At 59.2% G+C, this 17,286-nt stretch overlaps 1 protein-coding gene across 1 annotated transcript in view; it reads right to left on the bottom strand.

Moving 5' to 3' along the window:
- NCOR2 (nuclear receptor corepressor 2) overlaps positions 1-17,286 on the bottom strand; it is a 191,896-nt gene that overhangs the window by 74,629 nt on the left and 99,981 nt on the right. The window contains 3 exon segments of the mRNA XM_024758467.1: positions 196-317; positions 13,961-14,059; positions 16,508-16,562. Coding sequence (XP_024614235.1) covers positions 196-317; positions 13,961-14,059; positions 16,508-16,562 — 276 coding nt within the window.

Raw genomic sequence — 17,286 nt, 5'->3', positions numbered from 1 at the left:
GGGAGGAGAGAAGAGCGGGCTTCCGGAAGGGGGGCTGTCGGGCACAGGCGGGGCACAAAGTGCCTCCCCCTGGAGGCAGGCGATCTGTAGATGCCACCTCCGTGCACACCCTTCCAGGGGGCCGTCCACGGCCCGTTCATGCCCCCCCACCCGGGGGGCGCGGCCGGGCCCCTGCCGGGCGGCCGCCGGCCTTACTTGATCAGCTCCTCCTTGCCATCCTCCACGTCCGGCTTCTCGTCCTCCTTCTCGGCCTCCTTCTCCTTCTCCTTGTCCTCCTTCTCCTCCTGGCCGCTGCGGGGCATCTGCTGCTGCTGCTGCTGGGCCCCAGGGGAGGGCGGGGGCGGGGGCGAGGAAAACAGTGAGACAGGTGAGCCTCCGCACCTGGGCTGAGCTTGGCTGGGAACCCAGCACCCTCCCACGGTGTGAGCTGGGCAGAAACCCCCGGGCACTGGGGGGAGGCAGGAGTCACGGGGTGAGGTATAGAAAGTGCTAGTGTCAGACGCCTGGCCTCTTTCACTTGGTGACTGTGTGACCTTGGATGAGTGTCTTGACCTCTCTGTGCTCTGATTCTTCCCCCTGAAATCGTGCCGACCCCTCAGCCAGGGGCGGGGAAGCTGAACTGAGAGGCCCCTTACAGAGCTGGCATCTGGCACCAGTATTTACGTGGGGCGGAAGCCCCCAAGGCAGGAGGGAGGGGGCCCTGGTCAGCTTCAGGCAAGAGCACGGTGAACATGGGGAAACCTGGGTCACACCCTGATGCCCCAGCCTGCCTGACCCTGACAAAGCTCAGGCCATCTCTCTAAGCCTGTCTCCACGTCCGTAAAATGGGCAGATGGAAGTGTTGTCCCCAGGTCCCCGGGAGCCCGTGTGAGGATGGTTGCTGCTATGATGAGGGTCCACTTTTGCTGCCGTGGGCCTGTTCTTCCTCTCACATCAGTCAGCCCTCAGAGGGGAAAAGAGCAGGCCCCGCTGGACAGGAGAGATCAAAGGGGCTCACAGCAAAACCAGCCACCCTCCCCCAACCCCCGCAGGCCTGTTCCTTCCATCTCCTTCCCAAGTGGGCGGGACAGGTGCTGGCACCAGGCTGCTGACACTGCCCTCACCGAGATGGGGTGGGGGGGAGTGGGAGCTCCTCCCCACACCGTCACCCTTTCTGTCCAGCCTGATTTCTCTTAAGGCACACACTGATTCTCTTGGCCACCTCGAAGTCCTCCTTGCGGGCAGCTGCCAAACCAGACCATCTTTCCATCCCTTGGAAAAGATGAGCCAAGTGAAATGAAAACAAACACGCCGCAAAGCCTTTCAGTGTGTACCGAGGGGCGTGGTCACACCAATTCTCCAACCAAGGAGAAAGAAACCAAAGCCCACGGGGAAAGTAAGGGTGGGGTTCGAGGGTTCCCGGTTCCCTTTCTCCCCATCTTTCCTCCACACCAGGAACGCAAGCCAGTCCCTGGCACAGGCTGCCCTGGCCTGTGACCTCACCACCACCAATCCCCCCCTGCCCCTCTCTGCAGCTTTAATCTATGGCTCACGATGTGGCTGAACACAGGGGCCAGCTACAGGCATTCTGTGGACGCCGGGGCACACAGCGCGGGCCTGCACATTCACGGGGAACCATGGGCTTCCCGAGGCTGCAGCAGTGTCCACCCGGGAACCTCCTGGCTCAGGTCTGCCCCCTTCTCTCTATTCTGTAAGAGGAGGGGCTGGAGGGCGGGAACAGCCTCCCTCTACCCCCTGCTATGTTGCTGTCAATTCCCGACGCGTGGCCCAGTGTCCTTGAACTAGCCTGTCCCTCACCACCACCCCAAACCCTGAAACACTATACTTCCAATAGCCAGGGAGCTGTGGCCGCCTCTCACCCCTGACATGTGGAGCCTCTGCTGGAGCTGGCCCCGCAGATGGTAGCTGGGGCGGAGTAGACGAGGGGGACCAGGGACCAGGACCCAGAGCCGGGGGAGATGGCACAGCCGACTGAGGAGGGTTCCCCCTCCCAGGGGGCTGCTCGGCATGGCTGCTGTGGCCACCAGTGAGACATGCCCGGCTTCTGCACACCCAGGAACCTGACGCCCAGGGCCAGAAAGGGCAGGGCCGGGGCTTTCCAACGGCAGGGAGCGTGACGTCTCCTAAGACCACCGTTGGTGCCAAGAACACCCAGCTGGGCTGCAGCCTCACTCCAAAGCTTTACCTGCTGTCCCTCCCAGCAGCCGCCTCCAGGCTTCCCTCCTGGAGCAGCTGTTATTGTCCCCTGGGTCCAGGCCGGTGGGGTCCCCAGGCCCCCTGGAATCTCATCCTTGGGCCGCCAAGCAGGCCACTGTCTGCCCCCGGCACGGCCAGCACGGCTGACCAGGGCTGCTGCCCAGCGAGTCTGCACCTGCGCCCTCCTGCCCAGGGCCTTCCTGCCGCCGTCCCCCTCCAAATCCTCAAGAAGCCCCACTGCGGAAGATGCCAGCATTTCCCAAGAGCTTCCTACACGCCCGACACTGCGCTGTGCACGGTCTATTGACCAGCTGCTCCCAGCCCCTCTGCAGTCCTGAGGATAAAGGCAAAGATGACAAAACCAGCAGTAACAGTGACCTGGGGGTCGTCCGGGGGGCTGCTCCGCCCCCACAGCACGCCGAGCGCCTTGCAGATATCAATACTATTCCACTTACTGCCCTTAGCCTGCCTCAGGTGGAAAAGGGCAGTGATCACTGCTCCCATTCTGCAGAGGAAGAAACTGAGGTTCAGACTGGCAAAGCTGCACCATCTCAGAGCGAGGGAAAAGGGGGTCTCAGAGTCGGGAGCGGGTGTGATCTTGTCGTGGCCAAGGCCCCGCTGAGAGTCTCACCCAACTCCACACCCTGGTCAGCATCTTGGGCCTCAGATGGGGGCGCTATGGGGATGCCTGCCCCTTTCTGCCTAGCCTACCCTGTCCCCCTTGCAAGATTCCTCGAGTCCCGATCTGGGCCTGGGCCAGCCCATAACGACCCCCTCCCCTGAATAATCACCCACTTCACAGCATTAATAATAAAAAAGCTCCAAGTGCCATGTGCCGGGCACATGTTCTATGTACTCCCTCATCTCCTTTACCAACCCCCATCTTGTTCCCATTTTACAGAAGAGGAAACTGAGGCACTGCCAAAGCTGGGAAACGGCAACGCCAGGATTCAAACCCAGAGCCTGAGTTGACCCTGGTTACACCCAGGCCTCTCTCCCTCCTGCCATCTCCATCCCCTCCACCTGCCTCCACCCAGTCTCGTGAGGAGGGTCCAAAGACCTAGTCAGCTCTAGAACCTGGTCATTATTCCCGTCGGTTGCGTCCTACCCAGGTGCGCGATCCCAGTGTCAGACCCCGTGACCTTCTTCTCCCTGACACTCCAGGGCAGGGGCAGGCGACTCCCACACGTCACCCTCTGGGAGAAGTGGGTGCAGCGACTTCAGAGCCACCCTGGAGCCGTGGCACAGAACCCCATGGACGGGCTCCCGGTTTCCTGGGGCCTGAACTCCACCTCCCTCTGGAGAGGTGTCCGTGTGCCCCGAGCTGAGTGATGCGAGTGGAAAAGGATGAAAGGGAGAAACCCCAGGTCAGTCCTGGTCTTAAACGTGGTTTCCACTGGGAGGGACCGTCAGGCATAATGGTGACCACCTGCCTGGCCTCCTGGTGGGCACAGGAGGTGAGCGGCTGTCGTGGGGATGCTCTGCTCACTCTGGGAGATTGACGGCGCGAGAGGGAGGTCCAACTGCCAGGCCCCGGTCAGCCGCCTCTGTCCCTGAAAGCCTTCGACGTCAGAGGACAGCAGATACAGCCACGGCTAACTCAGGGACGATTCACACGTACTAGGGCTCCACTGCTGATCTCAGGCCCGTCGCGGATCGCAGAACGGCACTTGCTGGGTTTCATGGGCAATTTAAAGCCACTGTTCTCACAACTGCACACACAGATCACCTGAGGAGCTCTGGGAAGTCCCGACGCCCAGGACCCACCCACACCAGTCGCATCAGAATCTCAGGGTGAGAGGCCGGAATCAGCGTGTTTAGTTCCCAGGTTATTGCCATGGGCAGCCAGGTTTGACGACCAGAGCATAAGACAAGGAGCCAGCCAACTTTCTGTAAGAGCTAGATGGTAGACCCTTTAGGGCCATCGGTCCATCGGTCTCTTTTGCAACAACTGACTCTGCCGTTTGTAGCTTGAAAACAGCCAAAGTGTAAACAAGTGAGCATGGCTACGTGCCAACAAAACTGTTTACAAACACAGGTGGGGGGCCAGATTTGGCCTGCAGGCCATAGTGTGCCCACCTCTGCTACCGACTAGCACTGTTCAAGCTGAAATGCATACACGAACCACCTGGGGATATTGGGAAAATGCAGATTCCCACTCCGTGGGTCTGGGGCAGGCCTGAGACCCTCTATTTCTAGGTAGCTCCCAGGGACACCAGATACTGTTGGTTGCCGGACGACAGCGTGAGGAGCAAGGCTACCGGGGGTCCCTGTTTCACAAAACACATCCAGGACCCCTGCCACGGGCAGAGCGGATGCCTGTGGACACGAGAGAAGAACCAGAAGCCAGACTCCACTGTCTCAAATGATTCCGGAGCTCAGGATGAGGTTCACCTTTGCTTTCCAGACATGCCATCGGTCACGCCGACAATGGGCTTCGTGCCCAGTGCTCGGTCGTGAACGTCCCTCCCAAACCACAGCACAGCTCTGAGGAAAACCTGTCCGGATCTATGGTTAGCCAGAGCCATCAGTTCAAATCCCCGAGGGACCCCTACTTCCGGAGCGCTGAGTGCTGGACAGACTGAGCGTGCTCTGTGCTGAAGCCCCAGACTGGCTGGGAGCCGTGCAGAAAACGATATGAATAAAAACAACAAATGCTGATGAAGTACCACGAACATGTGACGAGGCTTTCTCCTCCTCATTTGATACCTGCAGTTAATAAAATCCTCCCAACAACGCTGGCATTATCTCTTGTTTTATAGAAGAGCATACAAAGACACAGAGAGGTTAACCCGCCAAAGGTCACACAGCATTTCCTAGCAAGATCCTACAGGCAGGTGCTCTGTCTCTCACCCTGGGGAATCACAGGCCCCTCTTCACCCCCATTTAAGCCAAACTGTTCATTCCCTCCACAAGCACGCTCACAGAAAATACAGTCCCCAACCTTCCGGAGCTAGGACAGGACCGATGGAGGCTGCTGGGACGAGAAAACTTTAAAAAGGCCCAGCACATGGCAGGTGTGACAGTGATTCGTCCTGACCAGCGGGGATGAGGTAGGAGGCCTCCGAGCTGAACCTCCAAAGGCTTTTGGCGGAGAAGGATGAGAGGGGACGTTTCAGGGAGGGGACTTCTTCAGGTAAAAGCATGCCAACGTGAAATCGCCCACGGTCCTTACAGAATGACATACTGGACTTGGCTGCAGAGCTGGACTGGCTTTAACGCCCGTGCTCAGAAATGCGGGAGGTGCCCTGACAGCTGTGCACAGCCACTGAGGGCTTTTGTCAGAAGGTGGAGGGTGGGCAGGATTGATGTGTTCCACGCCGTGTTTTAGGGCGATGCGGCAGCGGGTCAAGGGGTGACCATTGGTTCCAGGAATGAGAGGAGAGAGTCCAGCGAAAAGGTGGTACCAACCATCCAGGGAGGAGCTGGTGAGGTTTAGGGCTCAGATGACGACGGGTCCTCTAAATGCCTGATGAGACCTTCCTGACACCCACCAACACCAACTGTGGCACCATCTCACTCATTCATTCAACAAACACTCTGCTGAGCAGGTACTACGTGCCAAGTGCCTCCAGTGAGCAAATCCAGGTGGGGGCTGCCCTCGAGACACCCTATCTCTTGGCAGTGGCGGAAGGGAGATCGCAGGAGCCCAAGGTTGGTGGGAGGAGTGGGGTCAGGGGTCAGGACCAAGACACAAGAGTTTTCTGTTGCTGGCAGCCCCTCTCTGACATTCGGCCCCCACCATTCTGATCCAGTTCACGTGTCTTCCTGGAAGGAAAAGGCAGGCAGGGGATGCCGCCTTGGCCCGTGAAGGGAGTCCTTTATAAGACACACAGATATAGGTGTGTTGGGCCAGCGCGTACCAGCTCACAAGTGCAGACTTCAGTTTCCATGAATTTTGCAGGTTAGTTGTTAAAAACAGCCATTATTAAAAATGGAAACGCACAACTTTACAATTAAAGAAATTATCATAAAAACAATGGCAATTAAGTACTCAAAATGCATCCCTTCCCAATTACTTGACTCCATTTGGCTGTTATCTGTGCTCTCGTATGCCACTGCATCCACACGGCAGAAGTAGGATATGGTCCCGTCCCCCGAGGAGCTATGCACGCCCCCTTCCCAATACCACGTTCAGCGGGTAGCTTGGAATCAGCATGATGGGAGCATTTACACCATGGTAATTGGCACGCGCTACAGTTGGGGCTTCGCCCCCTGAAAGCTGGCTGTTAGACACTCACCAGCGCTCCACTGCACACAGACGTGTCCCCAGAACCTGAGCAATGTTCAGCACCCTCGCCCGTGACGTCTGTTCTGCCTGCAAGGAGATGGCTGCTTGAGGCAGCTAAGGCTCTGTTTTACTGTCAGTAGATCCTGTCCTGCTCCTTGGAATAAAATCAGTGGTCCACGGCACAAGGCTGGGCGATCTACCCCCTGCCCACCTCACCTACCTCCCTAATCCCCACCTTCTCCTCCTACAAGATGCCACACTTGTTCCTGCCACAGGGCCTTTGCACTCACTGTGTCCTCTGCCTGGGAGATTCTCCCTCCAGCTCTGCCTGACCAGTTCCTTCTTATCGCTGAGGTCGGAGCCCAAAGGATCCCTCCTCCGAGAAGCCTTCAGAGTCTGCTCCATAAAAGCTGCCCTCTCTCCTGTCAACCGCCTCCTGACCCCAGCTTACCGTCTGTAACCATTGCTACCACCTGAAAAAACCACGCTAATTTACTTGTACACTGTCCGTCTCCCACGTGGACGTGACAGCTCTGGGGGCCTCGTCTGTCCTGTTCACTGGGGCATCACCTAGAATGGTGACGTTGTGATGGAAGGACAAAACAGAATGGAACTTGGTCACTGCCTGCCCTCCCCCGGGGCCCCCTCCTGTTGTGGCCGGAGCTGGCCCAGGCCACACGAATGCTGCTCTTCTGGTAACTATTTCCTGATTCTTGGCAGCCGAGCTCAAAACGCTTGGATGGGAGGTCTGTCAGCCCCACACAGCCTCTCGCCTCCTGGGGTCTGACTGATTCACACTCACATTTTCCACGTCCTCCTGTCCCTTTGGTGTGGTGCGCCTCAGACGGTGCCAACGGGGAGCTGGGTCTCCCCCGCCACTGCATCACAGCCCATGAGAAGGCCGTGTCTCTCGTCTCCCAAAACGGCAGCCCAGCTTGCTGGGTCCCTGGGGCCTGGCCTTCCTGAGAACTGCGTCCCCCGGGATGTGTCTGGGAGACTGTGGGCCTAGACGAGCCTCCCATAGGTCCCTGCCCACTTAGCACAAAACTGGGCAGGGAATTAGGGACATCTGCTTGCTGGAGCCCTAAATCTGGACACAATCCCGTCCCCAGCGGAGCGGAAGCGGCTGCCTCCCTCAGGCCTGGGCGGCCCGGGAAAGTCCAACTGACCCCCAAGCTGGAGGCCCACCCGGCCGGGGTGGCGGTTTGGGGCAAGCAAGCTCGCGCTCACCCAGCAGGCAGGCACAAGCTCAGCCCAGTCTGGGGCCTGCTACGCGGCCCCTCCGCAGATTTCACTGGCCCAGGGGGGCAGCCAGGGTCTGGGAACCGGCACTGACTGCACGGTGGCTGCCCCTCCCCCCGGGGGCTGCGCTTGGCCAGCCCTGGCCTGGAATGCCTTCCGGTCACGCTGTCCCCTGTGCAAGCTGCCTGAGGCGCGGGAGTCTCTGGAGTACAGAGCAAGTGGGAACAAGGTCACCTGTTCCTTGGCAGGGAGTTGGGAGGGGGGTGGGGGAAGGGAGGGAAGATGAAGGAGGGTGGGTGTGGGGGACACAGAGACAGGAGAGATGGGGGGAAGGGGGCCTGCAGGCCAGAGGTTGGGGAGGAGCAGGCCCCACCTCCCTGGACTTCCCCCATGACCCCCCAGGAGTGGGAGGCTGGGCGCCCTGTCCCCGTGCCCATCTCCATGGGAAGAGAAGACAGCCCGTGTGGCCTCGAGGAGGAGATCCCAACCGGCGCAGCTCCCAGCTGGGCCCCCTCCCCTCTGTGGCCGCATCACCCTGGGGGATGGAAGCAGGGGCACTCACTCTCGGGGACAGCCCCCTCCGCAGCACGGCCCCCCCATCGCCAGGAGGGCCACGTGGCCGCCCCCGGTCACTGCTGCGGAGCTGGGCCGTGCTGCCTGGGCCGCGCTGGCCTCACAGCCTCGGTTCCCCGACAGTTTGCATAGTTAAGCCGACTTCTGACCGCAGCATTCCTGGGTTCCAGTGCTGCAATTAGCTGGGATAATGTGGCCCCTCCATCCATGAATCATGAACTATAAACTGCTGTGCCATCACCGGTGCTCCAAGCTGGCCCCCGGCTCGGCCGGTGATTCACCTCGAGGAGAGGACGCTGGGGCACCACCCACACGCTCACCAGCCACTCACAGCCGGATCTCGGGGGCTGGGGTCCAGGAGGTGAGGGCTCGGCCCCCTCCTGCCGAAGCCCAGGTGTGCACGGCTGGCAGGGGGTGGGCGTGAGGGGGCTAGAATTCCTGCGTCTCCCTCTGTCAGAATACGGGGAAGCTTCTGGAAAGTGGGTGGCATCCTCTCTTAAACAAGAAGGGCATCCTGACATTCCAAATGGCCAACACGTGTCCCAGCCACGGCAGGGCCAGGCAGCAGCGCAGAGGACGCCAGGGTGGCCTTGCCCTCTCGGGTCATCAAGGGTCTGAGACCAGACACACCAGACGGCCGACGCTTTTCATGCAGGAATTTTATATCCCCTTTCCTAATCATCCACGCTTTCGAAAGGCAACCACAGCAATGACGAACAAGGGGCTCAGCACAGGGTGTGGTGAGGCCGCGACGGGGCGTGGGTCCCCTGAACACACGAGGTGACATCTTGCTGCCCACTCCACTTAAGCATTGGGCCAGGTCAGGACTGCCGTGAAATACAGTTTGCAAATATGCAAACACGCAGGATTCGTCCCCAGGATGGACTGGCCAGGTCCCTTTCTAGAAGGGGCCTCAGCCGCTACGAACGCCCTCAGCCTCTATGGCCCCTGGTCTAAGACCTGGCCCCCTCTGCCCACCTGGGAAGGGCCATTCCAGCGCCAGAGCACCGCCCCCAGGGTTGGTCCAGGCTGCCGTTGAGCCTGTGCCCTGCCTCGATTGCCCCTTCTGCTACTCTGCTCCCTTCCCTCCCCTTCCTTGGCAGGTGGGGACTCCCCAGTAAACACCCCGAAGGCCGAGGTTCGGCAGCAATACTGCCAGGGCACTTGTTAGAAATGCAGATTCTCAAGCCCCACTGAGGGGCGCCACCCAGCAGTCTGTGTTTTCACAAATCCTCGTGGTGAAAGTTCAAGAACTTCAGCTGGACGCCAGCTCCGTCTCAGGGTCCATAACTCAGCCTGAGACACGTCCCTCCCTGGACCCCAGGAGGGCACAGCCCAAGGACACTGGCCACGGCCAATCTGGAGTGGATGGTGGTATCGGGAGAAGGTAGAAGGCCTACGACCTGGGGAGAATAACTTCCCACCGTGGGTTCCCCTCCTCCCCAGACTTGGGGGTCTGAGCCTAGAGCCCGAGACAGCCTCCCCTCATCACCATGGCAGGAATGACCAGGGGAGGGGTGCTGGTGGCAGGTGGGTACCCCTCTGTCTCTGGCCCTGGGCCGTGTCCAGCCAACTCAGGAAATGCACCTTCTACAAGGCGGCAGCCTGGAGAAGGGCCCCGCTCGCTGACACCTCGGAAGTCCCACCTCACGTCTACCTCAGAGGCTCTTAATCGGGACGGGCTGTGAGACGCTGAGACAGCTGGGCTCGGCTGACACCCTCTCTCTAGCTTCCTGAAGGATCGTGGTCTCGTGCGGCTCTGAAGGAGAAGCTTTACAGCCCTGGCATGCAGTAGGCACTCAATAATTGTCCGCTGCATGACCACACAATGTCGTGCATCCGACGCCTCTGTGGAGGTGAGTGGGGGTCAACCTTAGAGAAGCGAAGCGGGAGGGACCCATCCAAGAGGCACCTGTTGGGCTGACAAGCTGAGCGGTGCCGCGTGGCCATCCTCAGCCTCGGCGTGGCCGGAGCCACGGGAACCACGTGAGGATCACAGCCTGTCCCAGGGTTCTGAGCTGCCAGAGGTGGGCCAAGGATGGATCGGACACAAGGATGGGACAGCAGAGCTGTCACCTGGGCGCCTGCTATGCCTCCGAGGCTGACTGCTCCCCCCCCTGCAACGGTGGATCACTCTCCAGGCTCATTCCCACCTGGCTTTTCCGGCTTCACAGAGCAGAGGGTCTCTGCCTGCCTCACGCCCGACCGCCATCTGCTCGCAGTATCAGCCCACGGGGGGCCGCCACCGCCGGTGCCCATCCGTCCATCCACGTGTAGGCGCCCAGGCACATACACCCACACCCACTCCGTGCCAGGCTGGGGAACCCCTACCCGTCTCACTGGGAGATTTATCAGCAGGATCACAGGTTTTATCACAGCAGGCCCGCTGCAGCAACTGCACCTTGAATTACCAAGAGGGGCTGCGGGGCTGGTGCGTCTGCCGTTTACTTTGCTGTCACGGGGCAGAGGGAAGAGTTACGGCCACAAAGTCAACACTTGGGTTGACCCACTTATTCCATATTTATGAACAGGGCTGGCAGGCGGTGGTGAGGGCAGCGGATCTGCCTGGTACAGGAGTCTTTCCAGGGTTTGCGCGTTAATTTCCGTCCCCGGCAGGGCCCGGGCCACATGGCACCTCTTCGCAGCCACAGCCGATGAGAGGGAGGGGAGAGCCCCAAAGATACGTCCCATCTCCCAAGGAGACAGGGGCCTCGTGCCCTGCCTTCTTCTCTCCTTCTGCAGGAGGCCGGGCACAGAGGCATCCCTGCTCCATCCTGGGAGCCCCAGCCTGAGACGCCAGCTTGAGCCGACCGTTAAACCTCACCAGACAAGCCCCACGTCTCTCAGCATTGTGGACGCCACAGCTGACCCAGGACAGCTCAGATGAAAATACGAAGCCAACGCTTCTCCTCTGCTATAAAACACTCCCTGGACTCTGTCCCTAGTCATATAATCCTCTCCCTACCTCTTCCCTCAGCCTTACCATACTCCAGCCCAGAGGCCTTATACTGAGGGCTGAGGACAGATTTCGAGAGCAAATGTGAGCTGCCCAGCCTGTCCGGTGCTTCGTCGTTACTGGTTCCTACGCGACCTAAGATTTAAAAGTCAGGCAACTTCACATAATTCCCTATCTCCAGCTCATCATCAAAAATCCGACCTGGTAATACAGGGCCAGGTAGTCGAGTCAGCTGGAGCTGATATGAGGCACAAGCTCTCTAGTTAGCCCCGGGCCTCACCACTCCCTATTGCCTCCTATGGATTCTCCATCCCTTCATTCATGTAAGACCCTGGAAGGTTTTGAGACCCTGCTCCTAAGACTCTAAGGGCACTGTGCACTCTCTCGTGTCCTGGCGCTTTTCCACCTGCTGTTCCCTCTGCCCAGGACACCCTCACCTCTGTCCTCGTCCTCCCAAGAGGCTGTTCCTCAACCTCATCTTTGGGGTCCCTTACTCGATGGAGCCTCTCAGGCAGACCACCGACATGCTGACTCGGAACCACCTGGTCTAGACAACGAGCACAGAGTCCCCCGTGTCAGCCACAAATGTCTGACGGGCAGATGAGTCAGCTAGCAAGGCATTAACACCGTGAAGTGGGAGGCATGGCAGCCAGGACCAGGGGCAGGGGGCACCAACGGCCCCCCCACTCCCCAGGACTCATCTGGAGATAGCCCCTCCCTAAATGACGTCAGCACACAGTCTCTGCCTCCCTCCACACAAATGTGGCTCTCAGCACAGGGTGAGAATGGCCCAATCTCTCCCCATCTGACTCAGAACCCTTTCGTCTCCAGAGCCCCCAGCCCAGCCACCAGCAAGGCCCTCATGAGCCCACCCACAGGGCCCCCACGAAGGCAGGGAGTCGGGGGGCACTGGGAAGACGAGCAAGAGAACTGGCACACAGGAGATGCTCAACAAACAGCTGACAACGTTTTTAAAATCAATCTAGAGGCCTTTATCTCCCCCTTTATTTTGCCACAGTCCACGCCATGCCCTCCGCACTGCCTCTTATGCTGGCACATTTATGCTCCCTGCCCCGGCATTTATTTGAGTTTCTGCATCTCGGTCTAGACAAATTCCTAAATGCGCTTCAACTTCTAACACGCCACAGCTAGGTCTTTACAACTGAATAGCGCCAAGCCAGTAGGCCTCGGTTTTACACATCTGTTAGATGGGCGAGCAGCCTGGCCAACGGTGGCTGCACAGAACAAGAGGAAAACCCTATCCACAAACCAAACGCAGCCACCCTTCAACGATCCAGGCCAACGACAACCAATGCTCAGTCTCAATCACCTTGGCCTGACATGCAGAATGCAGTGAGGGGTTTACTCTCCTGTCAACAGATTTGCTTCCTTAATTATATGTGGCTTAGCCAACAGAAAAGTGGGTCTGTACTCCTGAAGCACAGTTCCCAGAAAGCAAGAAAGGAGACACGGGATGCAGGCTAGGAAGCTGCGTGGACCAACCCATCGTAGGCTATGGGGCTTGATCATAGAGTGACGGTTTCACAGGGGACACTGGGACCCCACAGGTGATGGCTGGACTTGATGCCCTCAGGGTCCGGCTCTCTCCAGCCTCGGGAAGGGAAGACGGTGGCCCTGGGGTAGGGGTGGGGGTCTGGGCTGGAAGATGCCAATGACAGGGACCACCCACCTAAGAGAACCTCTGTGTCCTGTCCTCCCAGCACATGCTAATCCCGGCCTTCGTCCCTTTCCCCTGTCCGCTCCCCCAGGCCAGAGGCCCCAGGGAAGGTCCTGCCCCAACCCCCTCCAGTCTGGCATCTAACAGCAGCGCCCAGAGCTTCTGCAGCTTCTGGCCCACATCCCTCCGCCTGCAGCACAAGCCCACTCCCCCTCTCACCCCCGTAGTCCCAGCATCTGCTCTGGGGCTGCTTCTTGACAGCCCGGAAGTGAACCAAATCCCTCCCCTTCCCTCCATCTCCCTGACACCAAAACACTCGCGAGCCCCCTTTAAAATGTGTGCCACTGACTCCCTTCACCTTTAACATAATTTACAGAATCTTTTTTTAAACGAATTCCCTTTTCGTCTAACTCGAGGTCAGCAGACTTTTTCTATAAAGGACCAGATAGTGAATATGTCAGGCTTTGCAGTTTCTGTCAGGACTACTCAACTCTGCTGTCGTAACAGAAAAGCTGCCACAGTAATATGTCAACGAATGGGCATGGCCGGGTGCCAATAAAACTTTATTCACAAAAACAGGGGACAGGCTGGACTCACCCGTGAGCCATAGTTTGCCAAGTCCTGCTCTAACTTAAATCGTCCTTCAGTCATACCCGAAGCACTGATGTCTGAAAAACGGCACTCTAAAGTACTGGCTGTTTTTTTCTTTCACGTATGCATGACGACAAAACACCAAAAATTCTTTCTAAATTTTAAATGTTAAGTTTGTAGACCAGCCCAAGTCATCCTGAAAGCCCGGCCCTTGCTCTGGGAATGCGACCCTAATCCACCACAGGGATGGTGACAGGGTCACCAAGCCTGGAGTTCTAGAATTTTCCAGGCTGAGGGTGGAAGCGACCATTTCTCCCAGGTCTCTCCTCTGCTGCTAGGATAGGAGGAACACCCCCAGAGAGGGTCTCCCAGCCGCCACGGAAGGGGCCCAAACTGAGGGACCCGCTGCTGAGAAACACGAGGAGATGTCACCGCACGCTGCCCCCGAGCATGCCGGGAGCCCGCCCGGGAGCCCGCCCCGCCCCCTCCTCACCTGGCCCTTGCCGCGGCGCCGGTAGCTGCGCCTCACCAGGCTCTTGTAGTTCTCATTCTTCTTGGTCAGGTAGTAATAGAGGACACACTCAGCCACCGTCTGCAGGATGGAGAGAGAAAAGAACTCTGAGGCGTGTGCAGTGAAGGCGGTCAGAGCAGGAGGCCGGGAGCCAGAGGCCTGGGTTCCAATCCTGCCTCCTCCAGGTACTGGCTGGATGACCCTGGCCAGCTTACCTAACCTCTCTGGGCCTCGGTTTTCTCACCAGTGTAGTAGGGGTACTAACAGCACGTATTTCACAGGGTTGTCATGAAGACCAAGTAAGTTAATACACATACGTGGAAAGGACTTAGGGCCACAGAACACACCCTGCAGAGGTGTTAACCTCTTCGCATTGTGGCTGGTGCTACTGGCAGTCCTAAGGACGAAGCTGTCACCTGCCATGCCAGCCCCAGAGAACAACGCCTCCGGCTCCCCAGCTCGGGTCCGTTCGCTCACCCTAGATTGCTCCTCCCTAACATTTAGGGGCCCGAGTAACCTCTTCCGAGCTTCGTGCATCCAGCCTAATGTCGCCACGCAACTCTTCGTCTCTTGGGACGTTTATGCCTTTTCTCTGCTTTGGTCTTTGCCCCGCGGACGGGGGTCTGAATCCTGGCACCGCCACTTGCTGAGCAAATGACTGGCGCTCTTGGAACCCCACCACCTCCTCATCCAAATGGGACCAGTAAGAGGGCATCGTCCTCAGAGAGCAACTGGAGGACAGAAGACGACGGTGCCGCCACCTGCGGCCACGGGGCCCAGACCAGGTGACAGTTCGCCAATGCCAGCAGCTGTTACTGAGATAAGTTAAAATGTTTCTGTGATGCTCGGTGCTGGTGCCAAGCCCGGAACTGGCCTCTGAGGGGCAATCGTGAGGGCCGCTGGGTGCAGAGGACGGCTGGGCCTCAAACCCCCTGCGTCCTCATCCACTTCCTAGAATGGACTGTGAACAGAGGCTGCTCCCAAGTTCAACCAGACCACAAGCATGGCCCGCAAAATGGTTAAGGAAAACATTTTATAATCAGATGCCAATACCTGCAAACTGGGGGATGTGGGTGTCTGACTTCCCCTCGAACAACTCAGGAGGCTGCCTTCCTGTGCTGGGCGACCACGGGCTGGCCCTGCAGACAGGCATGGGCTGGCCAGTCCACCGAGCTCCCACCCTGCCGTTGGCCTCACTTACCACCAGGAACCGCCAATCCCCAAGGGCACAGCTGGCAGCCCCGGCTTCAGACCCTTCTGGAAGCTCTATTTAAAGTCTCAGCTTGGGCTGCCTCTTAGCCAAAGAACACCGTAAAGTTTATTCTCCAGCGTAGAGGCCTCTGATTCCCTCGTTCAAACAGCTCTGCTCAACTGCCAATTTCTGAAACCCCTGCTTCTGTCTCCAGGGAGCCCCGACCTGGAGCCTCCTGGGTTGTCCACACCCCTAGTAAGAAGCTGTCGCTAACTCAGAGGAGAGGCTATTTATAGAGCTCGCTTCTCCACACTGGTTTTTCAGGCCGGGAGAGATTTCGCTTCCCCACGCTGCCCCATCTCCCTCCTTCTATGGGTATCGGCTCATTGAGGGCAGATGCTGAGAACAACTGTTACCCTTTAAAATACCCGCCTGGATCCGGTTCCGACCGCCCTCCCCAGCGAGGAAGCACGAGGCCTCGGGTAGCATGGTATTTGCAAAGCCGGGAGTGGGCAGACACCCCGTCTGAGAGACGAGATTCGGCGAAACGCTGCTTTAAACACCCGGAACAGCAGCCCCAGAAAGTAAACCTTTTCAGGAAGCTTGTCTGGCTCCGCCCTGATGATGCTGGGGTCCAGCGGGCGACTCTGACACAGGGCCACGTCCAGCCCCCCAGACCGGCTCCCTCCTACCTGCGGCCGCTGCGGCCGCTGCCCAGCCTAGCCTCGTGGGTACACAAAAGGGGGCGTAAAGCGTTTCCTGGGACGCTTTGTGTCCACCTGCCAACAGGGAGCCTGAGCAGAAAGAGGCACCGCTCCAGGCTTGGTGTGGGGGCAAGGCGGAGCTCAAGCCTCAGCTCTACGAAAAGGGGATGAGGATAAACCAGCCACACACCTGGCTTCCCATCAGGGGTGTCAGGGTACAGTGACCATCAGAGGGACCTAGATAAGTCATTCCATCCAGCGCCCTGGAAGATTGCCACTCTTGCCTATAAAGCCTTAATTAGGGTGCCAGGCATGGCACGGCTTCCAGAACCCATGTCCAGTCTGCCAGGACGCTTGCTGCCACGTCTGAGGAGCTGGTGCACACAGCTCTCCTGGGGTTTCCCAGCCTGGAGCTCCGCCCTGGGAGAAGGGGGCGGGGCCTGCGGTTGCTGCTCCCAGGAGGGAGGAAGGAGGGAAGTGCCGTCTGACACAGCAAGGAGAGCACGGGGCCAGCAGGCAGAGGCCTCGTGGGTAGGGAGGGAGGGTCCTGCGGCCCAGCCCAAGCGGCTGCCCCCAGGAGTGGCCCCCAGAGGGGAACGGGGCGGGTGGCGCTGGGCCGGCGGGCAGACTCACCTTCCTCTCCAGGAACGATGCGATCAGGCCGAAGTTCTTGGGGTGCTGCATGAATCTGCGGGGAGAGAAGGGCGGGCCTGAGACCAGGCCGAGGAGGGCTGCCCAGCTGGGCGGCCGCCGAGCTCCCGGGCGCCTGCCATCTCCGCTGGCCCAGCACCGCCCCGCTCAGAGCAATTAAGCCCAGGGGGGTGTGGGAAGGGCCGCGGCAGGCGGGACGGAGGGCTAAGAGAGGGCGTTCCTTGGAGTGAGTCACTGGTTTTAGCGCCTTTGAAAATACATTTGTTTGTCCTGCTGGAGGCGGGTTCCAGGAAAAATGAGGACATGACATGCAGCCCTTCGGTGGGGTTCCCCCCCTTTTACACTCTGCCTTTGTTTCTGTCTCTGGCTGGGCCTGGGAAGCTGGGCCTCGCCCGGCCCACGCGGGGCCGCCACGGGCGAGGTCGCGGGGCAGGACCCTGAGAGGTGAGAGCAGAGGCTTCGAGTGCCCGCCAGGAGGCAGGCAAGCCGGCCCAGGAGGCGGAAGGAAGGGACCCAAGCTGGAGGGGTGGCGGGGAGCTGGCATCCCACCAACTGGCTTCCTGCGAAACAGGGAGAATTACTGGGAAAGAGCTGGGCCAGACTGAAATGTCAGGGCCACAGGAGCAGGCGGACAGCGGGGGCGGAGATGTGGGTCACGGCTGCTGGGGCCCCGGGGATGCTGGGTGGAGCCTCGGCCCGCCCGTCCCCAAGACGGGCCACCGCCCCGCAGCCTCCCTGGGGAGAAGAGAGTCTGCTGGGGA

The sequence above is a fragment of the Neophocaena asiaeorientalis genome, unplaced genomic scaffold (assembly GCF_003031525.2).
Source record: "Neophocaena asiaeorientalis asiaeorientalis breed wild unplaced genomic scaffold, Neophocaena_asiaeorientalis_V1.1 scaffold77, whole genome shotgun sequence".
Taxonomy (NCBI): Eukaryota; Metazoa; Chordata; class Mammalia; order Artiodactyla; family Phocoenidae; genus Neophocaena; species Neophocaena asiaeorientalis.
The sequence above is the reverse complement of the archived record's forward strand: the minus strand, read 5'-3'. Positions and strand labels throughout refer to the sequence as shown.